Source organism: Sebastes umbrosus, chromosome 7 (genome assembly GCF_015220745.1).
Source record: "Sebastes umbrosus isolate fSebUmb1 chromosome 7, fSebUmb1.pri, whole genome shotgun sequence".
Taxonomy (NCBI): domain Eukaryota; kingdom Metazoa; phylum Chordata; class Actinopteri; order Perciformes; family Sebastidae; genus Sebastes; species Sebastes umbrosus.
The window spans coordinates 31,772,790-31,795,022 of record NC_051275.1 but is presented as its reverse complement, the minus strand read 5'-3'; the positions used below and the strand labels follow the sequence as shown (position 1 = coordinate 31,795,022).

At 42.1% G+C, this 22,233-nt stretch overlaps 1 protein-coding gene across 4 annotated transcripts in view; it reads right to left on the bottom strand.

The window, feature by feature from the left end:
- Window positions 1-11,251: 11,251 nt before the first annotated feature.
- nova2 (NOVA alternative splicing regulator 2) overlaps window positions 11,252-22,233 on the bottom strand; it is a 101,420-nt gene continuing 90,438 nt past the window's right edge. For all 4 annotated transcript variants that reach the window (XM_037776175.1, XM_037776172.1, XM_037776174.1 and 1 more), the window contains one exon: window positions 11,252-21,592. In XM_037776175.1, coding sequence (XP_037632103.1) covers window positions 20,579-21,592 — 1,014 coding nt within the window. In that variant the 3' untranslated portion in view covers window positions 11,252-20,578. The remainder of the gene's footprint in view (window positions 21,593-22,233) is intronic.

The following is a 22,233-nucleotide window of genomic DNA, read 5'->3' as shown; positions in this document are numbered from 1 at the left end:
TGAAAAAAGTAACCTGATGTATATAATCTTGCTTACTTTAATGTTTTTTTTAGAATATATTTTAATGTGGATACAGTATATTAGTGACTTACAGTAACATTGACAGTTAAGAGCCATCAGATCACCATGGTAGCACATGAAACTATTTATAGTTTTTCAAACATACCGCCATACCAGTAAAGACCAAAGCACCATCCAGGACCTCTGAAGAACCGTGGTGTTTTCAGAGTGCAGGATGTGAAGGAGGAGGGCCGCTGGTTCCTCATAAACTGTGGAAAGTCTAATGTGTCCTGTTGGGTTTGTGTGATATGCTGGGCCAGGAGGTAAAGCTGTAAAAATAGAACAACGGCTACAATTATAAACTGTGTTTCTAGTCAAGCTAGAATAAGACAGTGCTTCATGTCGGATAAGATGCTATAAGGAGCTAAGTGTATATATATATATATTTATATATACACAAAGTACATACTGGAGCAGTTTGGAAGGGAGCACAGCACCATCTTGACGGCTCTGCTTCTTAGATGTGTGATACAATCGTACATTTCGGCAGCTGTTGTGCATTTAGAAAAAACAACGTGTTTTACAGTGGAAAATGTCTGTTACAGTATGAGTATGTTGAGAATGTAATTATATGTAAAATCATGGGTGCAAAGCTGACGTCGATTAAATAAGTAACACCTGCCAGAACACTGACTCCTGAAGCCACAAAGTGTTTTCAAATACACAACGTTTTGATGCAACGATGAACGAATTTTGACTTTGAACGCAACCACAGATGACCGACATACTGCAGCCTACACCCTATACCTGTTAAGGCAATGAGCCACACTGTTAACTACCATGAACACACACACTGTAGTTTATCTTGACTCACTCCCACATACGCCATCCTGCTGCTGTAAATACTCACTACAATACTCATTGATCCACTGCTGAAAATAGTCTCCAACAAATACACACTATTTACAGCTGTTTACCTCTGAGGAGGAGGCTTAAAACTGGAGCATTCAACAGAGTGGCTTATGTAGATTGTGTGAGGACTAAGAGGAGTCAGATTTTTATTCATGTTGGTATTGTAAGGAAGTGGCTTTATTTTGGATTAAAACTGAAAAGTGGATTTCTGTTTATAACATTTTAGTAGCCTTTTAACCATAATGTGAATGAAGAAGGCCTTAAGATCATCATTATGATTTTATTGTTGTTGTTTTCAGCTGGTGGTATTGTGTACATTTTTGTCCTATTGTGGTACAGATCTCAACCCTCACACTCTTTAGCTTTAAACAAATCTGTGACAGGTCGCTGTGGAAAAGTCTGTCTCCTAAATGAGTAATATGTAAATGTAAAAACATGCAGAGGAAATCACTGCATCATTAGCATCGAGTTAATTTTGTGGAGATGAATCAGCTCATGTAATGTTTAAAATTTACAGATTACGTTGAGCCTCGGCCTTTCCCCAACTCATGAATAGCATTAGAGTAAAAAATGTTTCTCATACAGAACATATATTTCATTGCTGTATTACCACTAATAAACTGGGAACCGTAATGAGCTCTATATAATTACCAGGAGATTATTTTTCCATTAAAGAAAGAATCTAAAATAACAGATTGATGTTAGAGCTGTTACTGGAACAGGAACACTGGAGCTGCACTCAGGTTGGATATAGTGAAGGAACGGTGTGTCACATGCACTGTTTTCAATGTTAAAAATATTGTGTTGCCCAGATTATCACTGTCTGTTTACAAGATTACCAATAGAAGATGTCTATATCCTCATTATGCTAATCTGTCCCCGTCAGCCCACGCAGCAGCTCTGGATGCTGCTGCTCTCCTCTTTCAGCGGCGGTGCAACAATATTTATTTTATTCCCATTGAATCAGAGTTGATCCTGGTTAATTCACAACCAAGTTAAATTAAAAACTGCATTTTTGAAAGGGCGGGTTAGTTAGTTAGTTGTCGACCCAGAGAAATAGTATTTATGTTACTGTTTTGGAACATTTAAAAAAGTATATCATTACGTTATGGTACTTCAGTGTTAGATTAATGATATTACATGTTTATGTAATTGTATAAACTTTTTAATTTATTTTTTTCAACTTAATTTCTGATGTTTTCTTCTTTCAGTTTGGCATTGTGGAAATTTTATAAATACCAAATTCCTCCAAAATTGGCCTAGACTTCAAATGTGAAGTGACAGAAGCTGAATGATTCATCAGGTTTCCACAGAGTTTAAACTTTAGTTTTAGTTTAGTTTAACTTTAGTTCAGCAGTGCATGCAACGAAAACGCTCCTTGGGAGTTGTAGTTAACTTCTCTCCTTAAACTTATATCAATTTGATTTTTTTTTTTGCCTCTAGGGGGCAGCGACACACAAAACAAACACAAAATTGACATATTATCACCTTATGAAGTTGATATGGTTGAATGGAGCAACATTATTTTTCATTTGAAGCTTCGTTTGTGTCCACTTGATGAATGTAAGTCCAATACTGACTCTTCTTTTATCTCTGCTTTGGTCTCCACCAACTCCTGAGAATAATATCTGTCTCTTTAGCTGCTGGTTGCTTCACTTGCTTAACCAACTTGTCGCTAATTTTGTTTGTTTACTGCAGGAATTTTTCACTGAAAACAGCTGCATTGCTGATGAGAGGGAGTGAAGCAAAACAGTAAAGTTGCAGACTGTAAAACCAAAACGACGAGCTAAAAGATGCTAAAATGCTCTGCAGAGCTGAGGGGAACTGATCATTCTCTGTGGGTTGGTCACTACGAGTGACCCTTTTCATATAACATGCAGTCATTTAATCCATTGTAAACTATTCATTAGAGCAGCTTTAAGCATTAGCTGTCATCCAGATGTGTCTTACCTTCAGTGAAACAAGCTCCATTTTCTTTCCTGAAAACATCACAAGGACACACGAGGTAGAAATCCGAGTAAAAAAAGAGCTTTACGTACTGAAATAAGAGGCAGACAGAATATGTAGAAAGTATTTTATGTTTGTTTTGTAAATAAAAAAAGACACCAGAAGAAGAAGAAGGGAGCAGAACTTATTTGCGTTCTGGTTGTGCCGCCACTCACAGCAACAGACACATGAAGCACAGCGGAGGCTTCCCTTTGTACCGTAGAAAATATATTTATTAAAGCATAGGCTCCAGAACAGAAACAAATAAAAAAAATAAAACAACAGCTGCAAGATTGCAGAACATATTATGTACCATAAAATTGATAAAGAAATCACTGTACACGCTACAGTGCTTTTTAAAAATCACAGCTTTTGCAATGCAGTTAATAGAACGTATGGTCTATGTATTATTTTTTTTACATACAATAAACATTCAATAAATCTCAAATATGTCTTCTTTTGGGAACATCTAGATTAATGTCAAATAAATGTAAGTTTGAGTTAGAAAATGTTATCACAGCAGAACAAACAGCATAGAAACGGTACAATCATTGTTCATGATTTTAGCTCGGCTGACTGTAAATCAGAGAGGGATTATGGATGAACGACGATGATGAGAAATTTAAAATAAATTCACATTAGGATCCAACGCTTCTGTGGGACTAAAGATTTGTAAATGTCTCTACCATGATGCATTTGCTCTAATCTAATTAGTGCAACCATGATCAGCTATTTATATTACATATAGTATATCAACAAGTGTGTATTTCATATTTGAGGTCAATATTTTGCGGTTTCATTGCAGTAAGATATGTCACTGTTGGGAGATGTTATAGGTGAAATTATACCTATACTATAACTGCTATAACAGATATTTTAATTCCGGTTTAACAAACCATCTTAAGATCACTTTTGGCTCAGTTACTTTGTGTGACGAACTTACATTTCAGTGAATTTCTGTTAAAATCCGCAGATTGTAGACACACATACAATCAGAATTACATTAAAATTCACGTTCTCTTCTACTACAAATTGTTTTTAATTGCCAAAAATATTCCTTTTTTGATTTAAAATTGAATTATCATACAAATGATATACATTTTTTTTAAAAGCCAATATCTTTTTAAACTCTGAGAGAATCAAATTTCATATAAAATATATTGCATTAAAAAACTGCTGTCTTTTAATCAAAAGGAGTTTTTTGGCTCTTCGTTTTCTAAAAGGTCAAAAATCTTTATAGTACTTGAAGGGTTTTATTCCAAAATGCTAAATACTCACTTTTATTGCAACTGCTTCTGAAATGAATCATCCATTAATGTTTGCTGGTATTAAATATGTAATCTCTTTTCAAAAAGGGAGAAGATGTTTGATCGTGACTGATTTAAAGTGAAGTCATAGTGATACTGTATCGGCCTGAGAAAAAATTAAAACATTTAATTTGTCTACTGAGAAGATGCATTTTGAGAGCACCAACACATTATGAATCATTATTCTAATACCTCTCTCTGCTCTGTCCTGAAAAAGACCTGCAGGGCTTTAGGGTGATATCATAGAGGTCACACGTTTCAGATTTAAATGAAGCCCTTTGGAAAGAAACCCTTCAAGCGAACCTCCATTTTCAACTGTGGATTCAATTAGACTGCGTTGCTCAGCATGGGAATCGCCAAGAATTAAGTAATTGTTTATCTTTTCGATTCAAAACATCTGCTGTTTACGCTGGCACGAGCTCCACCACTCTCACTCTCACACTACAGTATGGGATGTAAGGCAGGCTGGCGGAGAGGAGGAGAGACGGGGTGATGGAGTGAGTGGTGACCATTATTTGGTTGATTGCTGTGAACATTAAAGGGGACGTATCATGCTCATCTTCAGGTTCATACTTGTACTTGGGGTTTCTACTAGAACATGCTTTAATGTTCAAAAAACATTATTTGACTCCTACTGTCTGTCTGAATATACCTGTATTCACCCTCTGTCTGAAACGCTCCGTTTAGTGCCGCTGATTGGCTTAAACATGGTGCACCTTTACAAAGGTAGCTCTCAAGCTGTGGGCGGTATATTCTAATGAACCTGCAGGTGACATAGGAAGGGGAGCCAAATCTGAATGGCTTGTTGAATCACATGTTTTCTGATCTAGTCAGCCCCACAAACAACCGACTGGGTTGTCTTATTTCACAGTTTGGTAGTCTCTCCAGATACCCATTGTATGAGCACAAGCACTGAAAAGTGAGTTTTTCCATGATATGTCCCCTTTAAATGATGGAGATTCGTCTTGGTAAGGTGGAATATCATTGCTTCAGTGTAAATATTTTGAGATGTGGGGTTTTCTTTAATCACACAGTGCAGATAGGTTCAGTATGTTTGGCCCCAGGGGAGGTAACAAACATAACCTTAGCAGTTCAACTCTCAGCTGTAATAGCAGGCGTGAGTTAAGTGAGCATGTACATAGACAGATTAAAGAATACAAATCTTGTAACGTGTCATTTAGCAGATGAGAGTGCTGCTCTAGGAAGGAAAAGAGTGATATGAAGAATTTTATCCCCAAATGAGATAAACGAAACATCCACTGTTTTAAAAATGCGACACAGATTTGTCTCTATCGATATGATTCCTGGACTCGCAAAATAATGACATTTGAGAGCACCTTAGATTCATAATTCAGCAACCAGCATCACTTCTTTCTGCTGTATGTATCACTGTGATATGACATGTATGACTGACTTCCCCATAATGAATTAGCTTTAAAATATCATGATGTTGCTATTGCTGACGTTGACCTTCCAGCGCACGGACCGATTGGCATTTAGTCTATTGATCGCCTATCACATGGCCTCAGCTCATTTGCTGGATTGCTGTAGTGGTGGGAAGAGATCTCCCCTTCATGATAAAACCACATTCATCCAACAGCATGAACTGGATATCGAAAGACTGACTGAATCCACGGGTACGCAGTCATCCCTCCCTCCAGTGTACAGTTAAGAATGTTCTTCCATAAACCTTCTCTACGCTCAACTGTGCTATTAAAAACACTAATGTTGTGTTCCTCATGAATACTCAGAGGGATTCATTACATGACAAATTTACGACGATTACCAATAAATGTTAACAGTTTAGAGGGGATGCTGACATTTCACTTGTTAATGTTGTTGTGCCCTCTGAATCCTTGCTTGCTGGCTGTAAACAGGGTCTTCCCCGGGGACAGTGATGGCAGTGAGAGACATCCAGTATTCATGGTCCCACTACATAAATAATTCGCCCTAATGCTCTCTAGGTTCAGAGGGTCCCTTTATGCCTGTATGGATTTACAATGCATCAGTATTTTTTTAACACCGTGCACTGCGGTTTGTTTGTAGGCTACCAGCATTCCTAGGGCGTGAAATACCGAGGCTTTGTCACGGCCGTCGATGTGCGTTACCGCCGCACACGGCACCCTTTAGGGCCGGTATGAAACGCAGGCGGGAAGGAAGGTGGACACCGCTACACCGTTACATTACACTTTCATGTTACGATCAGCTGTTTGTTCGTGTCACATGCTCACAACGCTCAGTTTAATTTTCACTTTCCAAACGTAGTAGATTTAACCCCAAACATGTAGTTCTTTCCTAAACCTAATTATAGTGGTTTTGTTGCATAAACCTAAAATGATGCCAGGGGTAACTATAGTGGTTTTGATGCCGAAAATAAAGTGGCGCCAAGGGGTGTGGCGCCAAGGGGTGTGACAAAGCGGCGGTATGTGATGAGATGGGATGAGAATGCGTTGCTGTTACCGTCTGTTTTTCTTTGCTTGTTGCAGGCTTTGGTTTCGTTCAGATACCTTCTAAACCTGCAGGTGGACAACTCAAACATTTGGTATTGGCCTACTTACAAAAGGTGCCACCACAAATGTCCACATTAATCCTCAGAAACAAGGCCACAGCTTTATATTCTAATGGGAAAACTGGAAACTACGGTACAATGCCCATAAAGGCCCAGTATGGTTACAGAAATATAGGCTACATGTGCATGGGAAGCACTGCTGCTCTGCAAGAAGCCAGCCTATCCCATTTATCTTCATTCCTACTTCTGCCAGACTTCAGAGGAGCAACCTGGGAATTCCTGTGAACGTCTCCTTTGGGGTTTACTGAGATCTATTCAGAGAGTTCAGATGAACGAGGGAACATGCAAAGAAGTGAGCAGAACGGATGAGGAGGGAGGGGAATCAATATGCAGCCTCTAAGAGGAGAGCACAACGGTAGCAGGTGCTGCGCCAACGCTGACAAAGACGGATAGCACTAGCTAGCATGAGTTAAAGAAGGAATTAAGAAGTAGAGGTATTTCTTGGGCATAATGTTTGATTTCATTTTTAATTTAATCTCTGTGGTGGCAGGAAAGCTCAAGATTTTGTGTCTCTGGAACTTTTTTAAATAATTGCAGCAGCTGAGCGACAACCGTCGTAGCTTGAGCGACACCCGAGCGCCCCAGATTCAGAGCGTGTGATCTATATGTTGGTACGAGGGCCTACAGGAGCACCGCTAGTTTATCATGGTAGCTGTCACATATAGGCTCCTCTGGGGCTCAGACAGCCGCTGGATCTGTATACAGGCGTTAGCCCAACTGCACTAAAGTAGGTCAACAGTGACTGAAATACACTGAAACACCTTGAAAACAGTTCTGGGGATTTACAGATTTATAGATACCTGCAATTACATTGAGGATTATGTTGAAAAACATCTGTAGCACAAGATGGATGATGTATTTATGAAAGAAAACATATTAAAATAATGTGATTTAATGTCATAAAACTGTTTAATTTGTGTTAATCTGCTGAAAACATGTTTCTCATGTAGCCAATATTTGAATGCAGGAACATGATTGAATACATACAACAGTATGTTTTCCTATAATGGACAACATGTGCTGTAGCTGGTATGAGGGACTTTCTTGCTTTCCTTCACTTTATTCTACTACAGTGTTTGTTTATATGATCTGACCTGCTTTCAGAGAGCACTGTTTAAATCTAAATTGACTGTCCTTGCAGAGGCACCGTTAAGCTCTAATCTCTCCCTGCATAACGCACGGGACATCGTAACAGACAAAATGCAAACAGCAGCATCTTCTGTCAGTTCTTGGATGCATCATGTGTTTCTAGCTGTGTATGGATTGAGGTTTTGCAGTAATGTTCTTAGGCAAAAAAATACCATTTCACCTCTCTGACTGGAGGTTAGAAACCACTCTGATCAACTTACCTCCCGCATCCTCAGAGGCCTTTGCGGTTCTGACACGAGTTAAAGCAACTTTGGGAGCTGATCTAAGGCACATTAACATTCATAACACCCGAGTGCATCTCAGAGGACAATTTTGGAACAATTGTTCAGTTTTTCTTGCGTATACACCCCTAAGAAGATGTTGACAGTTTGACAGAGAGATGTTTCTTGGAGGCAGATATTGGTTCAGCTACAGTCTAGCACAGATTTGTAGTTTATCTGTGATGCGATGTCACAGGATATATGAGATATAGCTAAAAATCTTGGTGTTTATATTTTGTTGTGACAAACTTGCAAATATGTATTATGCATGAGTTGACTGTAAAAATGTAGTTTTTCTTTATTTAGGTTACTTTTAGCTGCCTGGAAGACCCGTGTGTTTGCTTGTTTTGCAGTAACTTATCAGGAGTGTGCACTTGATCACACACAAACTAAAAAACCCCAAAGAACGCCGTGACCTTCTTGCTGGAAGCCGGAGGAACTTCTTTAGTGGCATATGGAGAAAGGTGTGTGGGAGGAGTGACAAGAGGTTGGTCGGACCATGCTGTGAATTGTGACTCCATATCCCAGGGGGCTTTGCAACAACAGCTCAAAAAGCCACTAGCCGCTTAGCCGATGGCATGGAGAGGGCGGAGACGATTTGGCCAGAGGGTCACAGGAGCTGATTGGCTGGTTTGTGGAATCATGGTGGATGCGGGGGTGCAGGTGTTTGTTGATCGGATGACTCTGGTGCACAGGAGGATTGTGGGTAGATGGATATGTCGGAGAGTTGAACCCCACCCCTTCTTAATAGGGAAGACGGTGATGTGTGAAAGCGGATCAAACCCTGATTGTCTTTGACCTTCCCTAAGATGTTGACCCGACTACATGAAGCCCTCCTAGAAAGACTCACAGTATCTGAATGGAAGCACATTACCAGGTGCCATGTTGGATCAACTTTTACTGTTGAAACTTACCTCATAACAGGGTATCTACTGCATTATCCAAAGCTTTCAAAGCACCGTTCATGGTACTGACTTTACAAACGGATGTGCGAGGGCTTACTCCTTAAGACTAAAGATGTTAATTTGCTTCAATGGTTTATTTTACCCATAACCATGTACAAATAAACAAAACCTTTACAGCTTTGTATGGTCACACATTTAGCATTCATTGGTCCATAAGCACTCCTCACGGCGACATGAAAACACTGTTATAAGACACCGACATTGATTTCTAGCATCGGCGTCTCAACGTTGCACTGACGTCACAAATGTACCATCCATTCTAACAGTTTTCATTGCAAATCAAAATAGTCACATGCAATGATTGAAAAAAATTACATTACCTCATGTCACATAGAAAGTAAGCGAAAAGTTCCATCATTTAGAAATAAGTACTCTTCAGAGATTTGTGTCTTTTTTTTTTTTAAGTCCTAGACATTCTTTCAACAGCGTTGTTGGTCTCATTTGGGTTGTAAACATTAGTTACAGTGCCTAGCTTCATTCACCTGGCTGGCTATGTAGCGTCTCTCAAGAGAATTGGTCAATCAATACTATCAATCAACTGATCGAGAGGAATTGGTCAGTAGTCAATCAATTGTACAAGGAATTTATCATGGAAGGACATGATCGTCTTTGGGCTCAGTTAGGGGCAACAGGACACCAGTGAGAGACTGCAGAACAGACTGAACAGTAGATCAATATAAGACACCCTGAGAATCACAACTACGTCTCTTTCATCTGTCCTCCCTCCTTTCCTTTCCTACCCTCTCTCTCTTCCTCTATCTCTTCTTCTATGGAACGATCATAGTCAGGTGGGCGTGGCCTCGGTGGTTGAGAAAGATGGTTGGTTGGTAGGTTGGTTTGTTGTGGTGGTGGCGGAAGCCGGTTGCCGTGCAACTGGCTCCTTGGTGGTTGGCATGGAGACAGGTTAAGGTGGATTCTGACCTGGTAAGGTAGTATGCAGCACGTACAGTAGTATGAACAGTAGAATGTAATATGCAGCTCTGGAGATAAATACATGAATTTTAAAATGGTTTCAAATGAAGAAAATAAACGGAACAAGTGCACATTATGCAGATTAAAGGGTCAGTTCATCCAAATTGCTAAATATGTTCTCACTCAACTCCAGTGGTGGTATTTAACTATGCAGTTTTGTTTTGATATATCTGTCTCTGAGATTTCTGTCTCCATCCCCCCAAACATTTTATTTAGTTTTTTAGTGCACACAGTATTTAAAAGTTTTCATTGGAACTATATTTCTACAGACAAAATAGCCAATAAATACTGGTGAGCAACAGGGACACTGTTTCTGTTTAAAACAGTTTCTGTTGATTCTTTAAATGTATATTTTAAATGCTGTGAGCACCACAAACTTCCATTCACCTCCATTGTTTTGGAGGCAGAAATGTTAGAGACAGATATCTCAAAATCTGGACAAAACATCCCTTATATATTTGGGGTGAAATGGCCCTTTAATCCAACAACTTGAGGTGTACTTGCTTTGTTTCATTTGCAATCTTAATAATCTCAAGGGTGAAAACACCACAAATTGGTGAAACAAAACCAAGCGCACTTCAACTTTGAACACTTGAATGTCCATTCTAGGCAAGTATTTATCCCCAGACCTGTCGGCATGTAACAGTAGATTGTGACAGTAGTATGTTATCGATGGAGAACATCACATGGGGCTGACGTGGTGTGCAGCAGAGGATGGCGCAGGGGAAGGCGGTAGTGGTGGACAGTGATTGGTTGATTTGGTTGGTCAGGTGACTGAGGGGGGTTATGAACAGTCGAGTTGAGTCAGATCACATGATGAGGGTTTGCAGCTATAACGTCAGGAGGTTCCATCAGGAGGTATGGAAGCCTGACAGGTTTTAGCTTTTGGTGGACACTGGACAGAACACCCACCCTGAACCCCGCCCGCACATATCCAGCAAACACACAACAAACAGACATGCACTCATACATAAGTTAGAGACAGACAAAGGGACACACACACACACACACACACACACACACACACACACACACATTTACCAAATTTTGCATAGACACACACAAATAAACACACAGGTTTGTTAACTTACACTCACACCTACATTCATGACAAACACACACACCTGCGCCCACACACCACGACTCACACAAAGACACACACTCTTGCCCGCCCCCAGACTTGCGATGTGTTACTGTGATGATGCAGAGTGTGGTGGAAGGTGAAGAATAAGACAACGGAAGACAGGTGATGCTAAAATGAACATTTATAATGACTGCTGTTGCTGTCGCAAAATAAGAATCCTTAAAAAAAGACCTCATATATATTAGCACTAGATTGCCCACTTCACTGGTAATCCACAAGTCAAGAAACACAACTCACTAGGTTTTTTTTTCTCTTTACAAACACAATGCTACAATTACATTAAATATTCAATACTCTTTAAGTCAGTTAATGAATGTTGTTAAAAGCAACCACTAAAATACTAAAAATAAAAACAAAACAATACTAATATTAATTCACCTTTTTCCAGTCGTTCCCTTTTTCTCGTTGTTATTTATTAATAGTATAATAATAATAATAGTCTGAGAAATAAATAGCTCATGTGGTGTTCTCAGGGCAATGGGGCAGGCAGCATAAATCAAGAGTGGAGCTCAGAGCAATGCGATGAAATGATGGAGTCTAATCTCACGCAGTTAATACTTTCAAAATGTCTCTGATGCACAGGCGAAATATGGAGATATGCCACAAGTTTGGTTCTGCAGGCGGCAGGATGGTTGAGTGGCCCCTGCAGAGGTTAATCATCTCTATCTATCTATCATTCTATGTTATGTAAACTAGGACTGTATTGCACAAAAGTTAGCAGCTCAGCGTCCTCGTTTAGTCGCCCGGGAGGAGCTTAGTTTGTTTTTTTTATTTATTTTGTTCTGTCCACCTCCCTGGGGTTATTTTTTTCCAACCTGGAGGAGCCGAGTCGAGCCGTTTTCCACGATGATATGTCTCTAACACGACCAAGCATTTTCAATAACTATGGCTCGATGATAAAAGATACTAGCGCCACTACAACTCACTGTTAGGAAAACATCAACAAATGTACAAAAACAAGCCTACGTTGAGAATGGCTCGGACTACTTCTCAAGGTCAGTATTATTATTCGATGAGCACAGGTATCTAAAGAGTTCGCTAACCAACATGGAAGCTAAACAGCGAATACAGTAGGTAAATCAACACTAATAACAACAGCACAGGTTAACACAGTAGAACTAGCATAGCCGATTATACAGGCAGACCTAACTATCGGATACAGAGGATGATGATCGTCTACCGCGTCCACTAGTACCTCTTTATGCTGCCGGCCCCGTTCTGCTCAACACTTCTCTCTTTACAGCTCGGCAAAAATCTGACAAAAATATTTACAATGAGAGAGAAAAAAATGAAATTGTGGAGAAACAGTTGTTTAGTGTTTTTTTCTTTTTTTTTTGTTTGTCTGCATTTCTTTTTTTTGGATGTTTTTTTTTTTTTCTTCCTTTCATATGTTTTTTTTTTTGTTCTTTTTCGACTTATATCTCAGAGAATTGTCCCCAATGATGAGCAACAAACAAACAAACAAAAAAATCCAATCATATCAGCTAGCATTGCACAGTCTCAGAGAGGTTTTTGGGGATGGAATGGAGAGTTATCGTCCAAACAGTTGGATGAACACAGAAGGGGGGTAGGAGGAGGAGGAAGAAGGTCAATAAAGTTCATGAGGGGGTGAAAGTTCAAAAAGTTCAAGAAGACAGAGGATGGCTGCGCAGCTGACGGTGCGTAAACACTCCCCACACCACCGCGCGGGGGCGGTGCGTGTGTCGGCGTGCGTGGGTTGGATGTTAAACAACAACAAAAAAAATCATCATTAGAAAATGGAGTTTTTGAATCTTTCCCATCGAGAAAAATCAAATGGAGCGAGAGCGAGAGAGGGAGGGAGGGGGGGATAGAGAGAGAGAAAAGGTGAGGGGGGGTAGAAAGAGGGGGAGGTGAGGAGAGTGAAAGGTGCCCCCAACACTATGGCACACAATCAATGAAGTCCCACAGGCTGAAGAGATGACAGAATTAGGAAAGCAGCTGGCATGAGCGGTAGGGCTTTTTTAGGTAGGTTGAGAGGCAGGACAGTAGGTAGGTAGCCAACCTGCAGAGGGGTTAATCCTTGTCGGGTTTAGCTCTGTGGGGGGTGGTGAGGAGGAGGAGGAGGAGTGGTGGTGGTGGGGGGCAAGGTGCTGTTCAGTTGAGGCGTCATGAGCGACATCATGTTATGAGGGCGGAGCATGCTGGCTTCATGGGTGCTTCCAGGATGGATGTCCGACACACAAGAACAACTCAAAGAAACGCTTGGAATGGTAGTTGTTGTTGTTGTTGTTGTTGTCTTTTTTTTTTGTTTTTGTTTTGTTTTTTTCCTCTCTGTTCTATTTTGGCACTCGAGAGAAGAGACTCGTGGGAGGCGGAGGAGGAAAGTGTGTGTATGTTTTGGGCAAGGAGGAGGAGTGGGCAGTGAAAGTGCAAAAAAGAGGGCATGGAAGTGTGTATGTGTGTCTGAGTGTGTGTGAGTGTGTATGTGTGTGTTTGAGTGTGTGTGTGTGTATGTGTGTGTGTGTGTGTGGGAGGGGTAAACAGGCTACACACAGAAATGGCATTTTGTTAAAACTGGTCTAGGTTAGACAGAGCATACAGTACAAATCAAAACCAGGAAAAAAAATCAACAGAGAAGAAGGAACAGAAAAACAGTGATATGACAAATGCAGTCTACAGTTGCTGGTGCTTCGATGGGGCCCGAGTTGGGGAAGGAAGGGGAGGTGGAAAAGGGGGGGGGTCCCATAATATGTCTTAGAGGGTGTTTGAAGAGGTGGAGAGGGTGGAGGGGGTCAGTGGTGGGTGTGGGTGAGAGTGGGTTTGAATTTGTGGAGGTGGCGGTGGAGGGGAGGGGCAAAAAAACAAGATCTGAGGACTATGTCGAAGAGCCACACCCACCGAGAAGCAATGAGGTCACCTGGCGAGCAGGTGAGAGTTAAGTTTGCATTCCTCTACACATCACAATAAAAACAGAAAGGATAAAATGAAAAAACATGACTAGCCGGCTACGTCGCAACACAGACACCACGAGCACGGAGCTGGCCTAAAGCAGACAGAGAGAGAGGGAGAGAGAGAGAGAGAGAGGAGCATGCACATCTAAATACACTGCTGAATAAAACACCTACAGTAAGGCTACACATCTACAGTAGTCTCGCACACTGAACCCCACCTCAGCTCAGCTCGGCCTGCCGTGCACAGTAACAGCAGAGAGTTTAGTGCAAACATGTCGCTAGGAGCACAAATGGAATTTTTTCTTTTTTTTTTTTTTTTCTTTTTGGGGAGTTTTGTAGGAAGCGGGCCATCTCCCATGACAACATCTGTCGGGATACAAAACATGACCACACTGGAAATACTCTGGTTGCATAAGAAGGAATGAGAGAGTGAGAGAGGTGGATAGACTTTGGCAAAAATGTCTCTTTTTTTTTGTTTGACACGGAAGCCAATAAAGCATCTAATTGAACTGAGCTGGGAAAAATCGAGAGAGAAAGAGAGGGAGGGAGAGAACACACTGGCAATGTTCAGTGTTGTTTCTCTCCCTGAGATCAGAGCCTTGGATTGCATATTAAGGGAGTGAAAACACAATCTGTCCCAAATTCTGCATCGAGGCACCCAGAGGGAGACCGAGAGCGCAGCAGACAGACTTGTGTGGGTTTTTTTTTTGGGGAGGGAGGTGATTTGTAGGTGAGGGAGGGGAGATCTCACCTCTCTTTCTCACACTCTTTTCTTTACGAATCTCTACCAACCCCATAGGAATACACTGGGCGGGGCTGGAGATGCTCCATGTCATATTTGAGGTCAATAAGGTGCATATCAATGACAAGACAAGCCAGAGCTCAGAGCGTGGGGGGGGTAAAAGGACAGACAGAGACAGAGTTCTACTGAGAGCTCGACACAGCGCGTCGAGGGTTAGTAATGTTAGAGTACAAAAACACACGGAAACACACGTAAGCCTCTACTGCACGCCAATGGTCAGAGGAGTGATATGCAAACTTATGCAGAGGTGAGTACATTCATGGACAATCTCAGTCTTAATTTGAAATTAAATCCTGATTTATTTTTTTTTCTGTCTAAAGTTCGGCAGCAACTGAGAACTTTTTAGTACAAGCTCGCTCGGCAAGTAGCAAAATAGTCTTAGGTTTTGTTCGAGAGTTTTATTCGTATACCTTTCGAGGACGGTTCGACAACTTATCGACAAAATACTCATTCTGTTGTATGTAACGTCAAAATCAAACATTTTGTTCACCTTTGGCCGGCGGACCAGGACTCAAACAACAAACATTTGAACGCGTGTAAAACAATATCAAAATGCTCTACCCTTATCGGCATGCACAGATTTGTCTCCGAAAAATGAATGACACTCACTGCCTAATTTTTTTTTTTTTTGCCACTTCTTTTTTGTTTCTTTGATTTTTTTTGTGATTTTTTTTTGTCCACGCTTCACTTTGATATCATGCAATATAGACGTGCAAAAAAGATAACATCTATTTCCACAAAATACATTTTCATTGTAACTATAAAAGGCTGTATTTAAGAATGCTATCAAGTCACATTGTTTTAGCATAATTATGCTAACCTATCGCTATATTGATTTGTCTAGCCCCAGAGTCGTAGTGCTGTTGCGTTCTGGGAGCTGTAGTTCCCAGAGGACTGGCTAACACTTTGCTAACATGGCGGTCCCTCCTCTTGTGGCAGGAACAGAGAGGGCTTAAACAAACTGCTGTACTGAGGCGCTTTGACCGTTAGTCTACTCAGCTGTTAAAAACTCGTCACGTGGACTTCTCCCCTCCTACGGAAATTATAAATATGGTTCATTTGGCACTTTTCACATTTTCTTAATATAAAAGTATGTCTCCTCTTATGTATCTAATGTGGTTTAAATCAACACATTTACAGTTTCACTCTGTAAAGACCTATTTTGGCACAGGTTTAACTTGTTCAGGTTAGAATTACACTATTATTAACTTATCGTCAGCTTATAACAGAGCTTGTATTACACTGCCACTTGAGACTAGCCTTCTCCAGCTAAAGGACAGATTTCGATATGTTTAAACCTTGTATTTTTAGTACATCAGTTATTATTAAATAGCAGCATTTTCCACAAATTAAAAACTCATGTAAACCTATTCAACATCTAAATCCAGAGCTCCTACGGCAGACAGAGGATAAAGGACAGGACGACATGCCACTACGTGTATTGCTTCCAGTACTCAATCACATTTTATCTCGATCCCCTAACGTTAAGATAACTAAAGAGATTGGCCGCTGTTTAAAAGACAAACCAAACAAGATCTTTCTAAGATTTAACTAATGAGATGAAAAAGAAATCCGTCCAGCATTAATCAACTCAACTGGCTCCTATAGCACAAATTTCAATGCAGTTTTTCCACTGTAAACACACTGTGCTGCATCCAAAGTAATGTAGCAATGAGGCAAATTTGACAACAAACTAAACCTGCTCTCTAACGTTTGTCGGAATTAGTCAATTAATTAAGCATTAAGCAGTTCAAAATCTTAATTTAGATTAATTGACAGTCAGAAAATAGTGAAAAAATGTCTTCCAGACGTTCCCAGAACAGTCCACAAATTCCTTGTTTTGTCTGACCAACAGTCTGAAACCCAAATATATTCAATTTACAACAATATAAGACAGATACAAGCAGCAGATCCTCACATTTGGAAAGCTGTAATCAGTAAATGTTTGCCACTTTTGCTTGATAAATGATAAATCAAGCAGTAATCTACATGCTCAATCCTGACGTAACATGCACTAAATAAACTGGACAATCAGTTACTGACTGCTTACAGCACAGTACAGTTCTACAGTGGAACAAAAGCACTCTATCTACTACTATCACTACTACAACTACTACTATCTTCCTATGGTCTTATGATGTTTTCGCCACAAAATATCAAACATAAATCCAGTCAAACCCCATCAATGACAAAATATTCCCTCACGATATGTGTATGTTTTATGTTTGTGCAGCAAGGTATTCCAAATCAACAATGTTTCTCTAAAGTATTATAAAATGAAATGCAAACTACAGATAAGAGTGTATGTGCACTGCGCCCTGCCAGCCTCAACTATATGACTTCCTCTGCAGGTGTGGTCGTTTTCTGCATCGGGGCGCCTCCGAGCCTCAGCCGCCCGAGGAGGCAAAGAGAAGAGAGACTCAATCTGCGGTGTTTGTCAGGGCAAGCAGCAGACATGCATTGATCGTAACACCAGACATAGTCACCCATGGAGCGATGTAGTAGGAGGAGAGGGGGTGTCAGGATGGGAGTGCACTGGAGGACTGAGGACGGGTGGGAGGGAGGGTGAGGAGAGTGTGGATGGTGTTAGATGGGAGTAAAGAAGCCTCCTTACCAAGCTGTGGAGATTAACCCTCACTGGCGCTCCAACAGAGAGTGACACATTCGATAGCACAGTGGAGGATTTTGGGTCGGATTGGTTTTAAAAAGAATCAAAAAGTCTTGTTTGTTTTTTTAATCTTAAGAGGAGTTCCCTCCCCTCACCAGGCTGTTTAGGTCAATAAATCAAATGCACCCCCTCCTCATTTTTTGGCATTTTACATTCCGTCACACTTCAACTCCTGTTGGACTTAAATACGTGTCCAGGGATTTGCCCGTTGGATGAACAGTACATTATCAATTTCAACTGTTTATGAAAAAGACACAGCTGCGATAGAAAAGGTAATTTTATAATTTGTTCCAGTCTCTTTAATCTGCTGCTGGACACCTAACACTCCCCCAACATCCCACCCTCTGATTACAAAACACTTTTCCAAGACAACAGGAAGTAGAATCTAATTGATCTCAACTCATGACCTCAATTGATTGACCCTCTTCATCGACCTAGTCTCTTTCAGTATTCAGATAGGACGTACATTTCTGGTGAAGTTCTTCATATGCATTCTACATATATTTCATATATGTGTGTTTTTTTTGTTTTTTTTCCCCTGCCATACAAAAACCATCCAATCGCAATGCCGTCTACAGCACACATCCCTGACCTCATAGGCAGAGAGAACCGCTCCCTCGCTTCACAGTGCATTAAGACAAAAATTCAGTGTACTCCGATTTGTAAAAAAAAAAAATATATATATAACACGACACAAACAAAAAAAAATTAACAACAAAAGAAACAACAGCATCTTCAGCAGCCTCCTGGGTCTACAGTGGCCAGTAAACCTGTTGCCATGGGAGACCTGCAGAAACGAGCTCAACTCCCTGGATGTATGTTGAAAATCTCTCATGTCTGGCCTTTACCTCATCGGCAGTCGGACGGTTGCTTGATAAGGGCAAAGATCAGCGAGGCTATTTATCTCCTTTACTGATATGCACGCTGGCTTAAAATAGCAAATCTACTAGTGAGGCTTGCAGATTTAGCAGTGGACCCCCGACGAACAATGTTCCCTCGTCGTGTTTCAGTGTTTCCGTTTTCTCAATGTTTGCATTTCTCAGTAGTACGTTGTTGAGTCTTAAGTGCTCTTGCTTGATCTAGTCTGTGGTTTGGGTTCATCTAAAGGGTTTGGAGGACCACAGGCTGAGCAGTAGCAGTTCAGAACAAGTCTCAGTTCAACTCAATTATTCAGTTCGGTTACATTGTCGGCAAACAGGGCATTTTAGTACAGATTTAGAACAGCGGCGATATTTTGGAGTATGAGCTAGGATAGCCAAGCATGATGACAAGGAGTTTAAGGTTAATATAGCTGCTAAGACGCTGCCCTGCAGCCTGTGGTTGCTAATCTAGAGGTCTCACTGCAGTCTGCATCATAGATATGGTGAATTCCTTTTTTCTAGCACCAAATATGGCATCATAGTGTTTAGTTTCAGTGTGTGTGTGTGTGCATGTGTGTGTGTGCGTTCCCTGTTCTGCTCTTTGACTGGATATATAAGGTGATCCTTCACTGTAATGATATTAATGCCTGGGGCGGCTTACTGGACTTAAATAAGACATATATTACACTATGTGACATTACTATTCATCTTCAATCCACTTAAATTAAAACAAAAATCAAAAATAGTCTCATTTACATTCATGTCAACCTGAATTCACAGATAAAAAAAAAAAAAAAAGAAGAAACAACTGAGCTTTTTATGGGTGAACTCATTAATAAATAATGACGATGGTGGTGATTCCTATCGTAATAATCATGACAATATCATTAACAGAATTATCACAGCAGACTGCAAAAAATGCCATGGATCCTGTGTGTTTGCCGCAGCTTGCACAGTATCACTCTCGTCGGTTTCGCACTACGTGAGGTCATCAGCGTGCGCCTCGGCATTCTATCTCAAACACTAGCTGCGTATTGGGGGTGGGGAGGGGGGCGCTACGTGCCGTAACACCCCTGCGGCGCTGCACTGCTTGTGGGATACATCACAGGGTATACAGGGGGTGGTGTGCAAATGAAGAAACGCCCAGCTGATTCTCTCTCCCCCCCTCAACACCCCTCCCCAATTTCACTTCACCCTTCCTTCATCTCCCAGAGAGAGAGGGCAGGAGGGGGGAGGTGAGATCATAGGCGGGGGAGAGAATAAAAGATGTTGGGGGGGATTGGAGGATGTTTCTTCTCTCACACACCGGGCTTAAGTTTGCAGTCTTGCTCATTATAAAACCCTTGTAAAAGGTGGGGAGGGGGTGGGAGGGCAGGGCTGTGGGCAAGTAGTGAGAGAGGCTTTGGGAGGAGGCGGGGCGCGGGGCTGAGGGGCAAATCAAAACTAGAAGAAAAACAAAACCCCTACGGGAGGGTGCCGGGTGTGGGCTGCAGGGGGAGGGAGGGGTAAGGGTTGTTTCCATAAGGGATTTAGGGTTTGGGGGGGGGGCGGAGGGTTGTACCCTGTAAACGCAAACCCTCCCCCCCCTCCGCGCCCATGCCCTTCCCTCCCTCCCCCTACGTCCTGTAGCCTCTCAGGCAGTCGGCCTGTCTACATGGCATTCAGCTTTGTCCACACAATACACGAACGAACAAACAGACAGCTTAATTTACTAAACGAAACAAAACAAAAAAAACAATAAAACAAAACAATAAAAAATCCCGAAAGGTCAAGACGTTAAGTAATAAAACCTTATTTACATGTTACACATTTTTTTCTTGGTTTTTCAGCGTGATAACTCGCTCCTCTCCCTCCTCGTCTTCTCAGCACATTTTTGCTTCGCGTCAAAAATTCTTTTTTTTTTTAATAGAGAATACTGAAAACACGCAGAAGAAAACGGCGCGGACGATTCCTTCTGACATTCTTGCTCTCCTCTCCTTTTTCCATTCTCACTCTCCCTTTTTTATACTCCTCCCCCAAGCCCCCACTCTTTTTTTCCTCTTTTCCTCCTCGTTTCTCATTGGCTGTCAGGTTTAGCCCACCTTCTGTGGGTTGGTGGCACGTACCCCCTGCTCGTAGGTGATTCGCTGGCTGATCAGGTACTGTGCGGCCTGCGTGGCGGCCTGGGAACCCGTGATGGTCACCTTCCTGTTCCGAGTTCCGGGGATGAACTCGCCTTTCTTGGAGATCTGGATCCTGGCGCCGGTCAGCTCCTGGTACTCCACTAGCGTCTTCCCTCCTTTCCCCAAGATGGCTCCCACCAGGTTTTCTGGCACGGCGATCTCGACCACTTCCTTTGCTCCTTCTGATAGCTTCTCCGTGGCCAGTAGAGATGACGCCACCAGGGGCGATGCTGCACTCAAGTAGCCATTGGTGGCCCCTGTAGCGGCAGCCAGGGATCCCAGGGAGAAGCCTCCGAGAGTGGCCGGGTGACCTCCGGATGCATCGCTGGCGTAGGATGCTAACAAATTAGCTGCGGCGGCTGCTGCCGGGTTAGCATTAGCTGCTACGGCTGCTAACACCCCTGAGGCTGCAGCGGGATTCAGCCCCAGGCCCAGGGAGTTGGTGTTGTAGCCGTAGCTGGCCAGGGTGTTGAGGGCGGAGGTGATGGCCAGCAGGTCGTTGCCTGAGAAGCTGGACATGGTGGTTGGGAAGGCCCCGACCCCGGCCAGGCTGGCCTGGCCGAGCAGAGAGGAAGCTGTAGCTGCTGCGGCGGCCGCCGCTGATGGCATGACCTCGGTGGAGTTGGCGTATGGGGAGCCGGTGGGGTTGGAGTTGGCGACGGGCCCCGTGATGTTAGAGTAGGAGATGTTGAGGCAGGAGGAACTCTGCGGATCCTCCTGGATCTTCTGGACAATGATCTCCACGGCTTTGCGGTTCTGCTCCGGCTCGCCGCTGATGGTGACCACGCGTTCCTGCAGGTTGATGCCCTCGGGCTTTTGGGATAGCTGGACCCACGCCCCGGACTGCTCCATCACCGCCTTGACTGTAGCTCCACCTTTACCGATGATCAGCCCCGCCGTGCTGTTGGGGACGATCAGCTTGGCCTGGTGGGAGCGGCGGGGAGGTCGGAGAGAAAGAGGGAAAGAGGGAAAGAAAAATATAAATGATTGCTTTCTGACAGATGTTTTATTCTAATCCAGTTAGTGTTCAAAGTATAAAACAGGCCCCTGTGCATCACATGATATAACAGGAACAGAGCAATACAAGTGAGAGATTGTGAATGTGTTCCTTTATCGACCAGAAAATGAAATCCACTAAATGAAGGGAAGATGTAGAAGAAGGAGCAGAAAGTCAGCGTTACACAGAGCTGCTCCTAGTGTTTCCCACACTGCGTATGTTCAACAGAGAGAGACAAAAAGAGACAATGTAACACCTGTGATGTTACGATTAAACATGCATGACAACAAGCCCTCTTGAATCCAAAATACGCAGTGCAATGAGAAAATGAACAATAATTATGCGATGGGGATTGGTGATGAAAAATCTCTCCTTTGTCATGCAGAACACGATAAAATGGTGCACATGTCGTTGAGCTCCAGAGTAGACTTTAAAGGCAAGGTCAGCGCTGAAAGGGACTTTGTCAGGAACTGCTTTTCAGAGGTGTCCTCGAGAAGGACGGGAGACAAAAAGAGCTTAAGAAAAGACGCAGAGGGAGAGAGACTGAACCATGTTGGAATACAGAGTG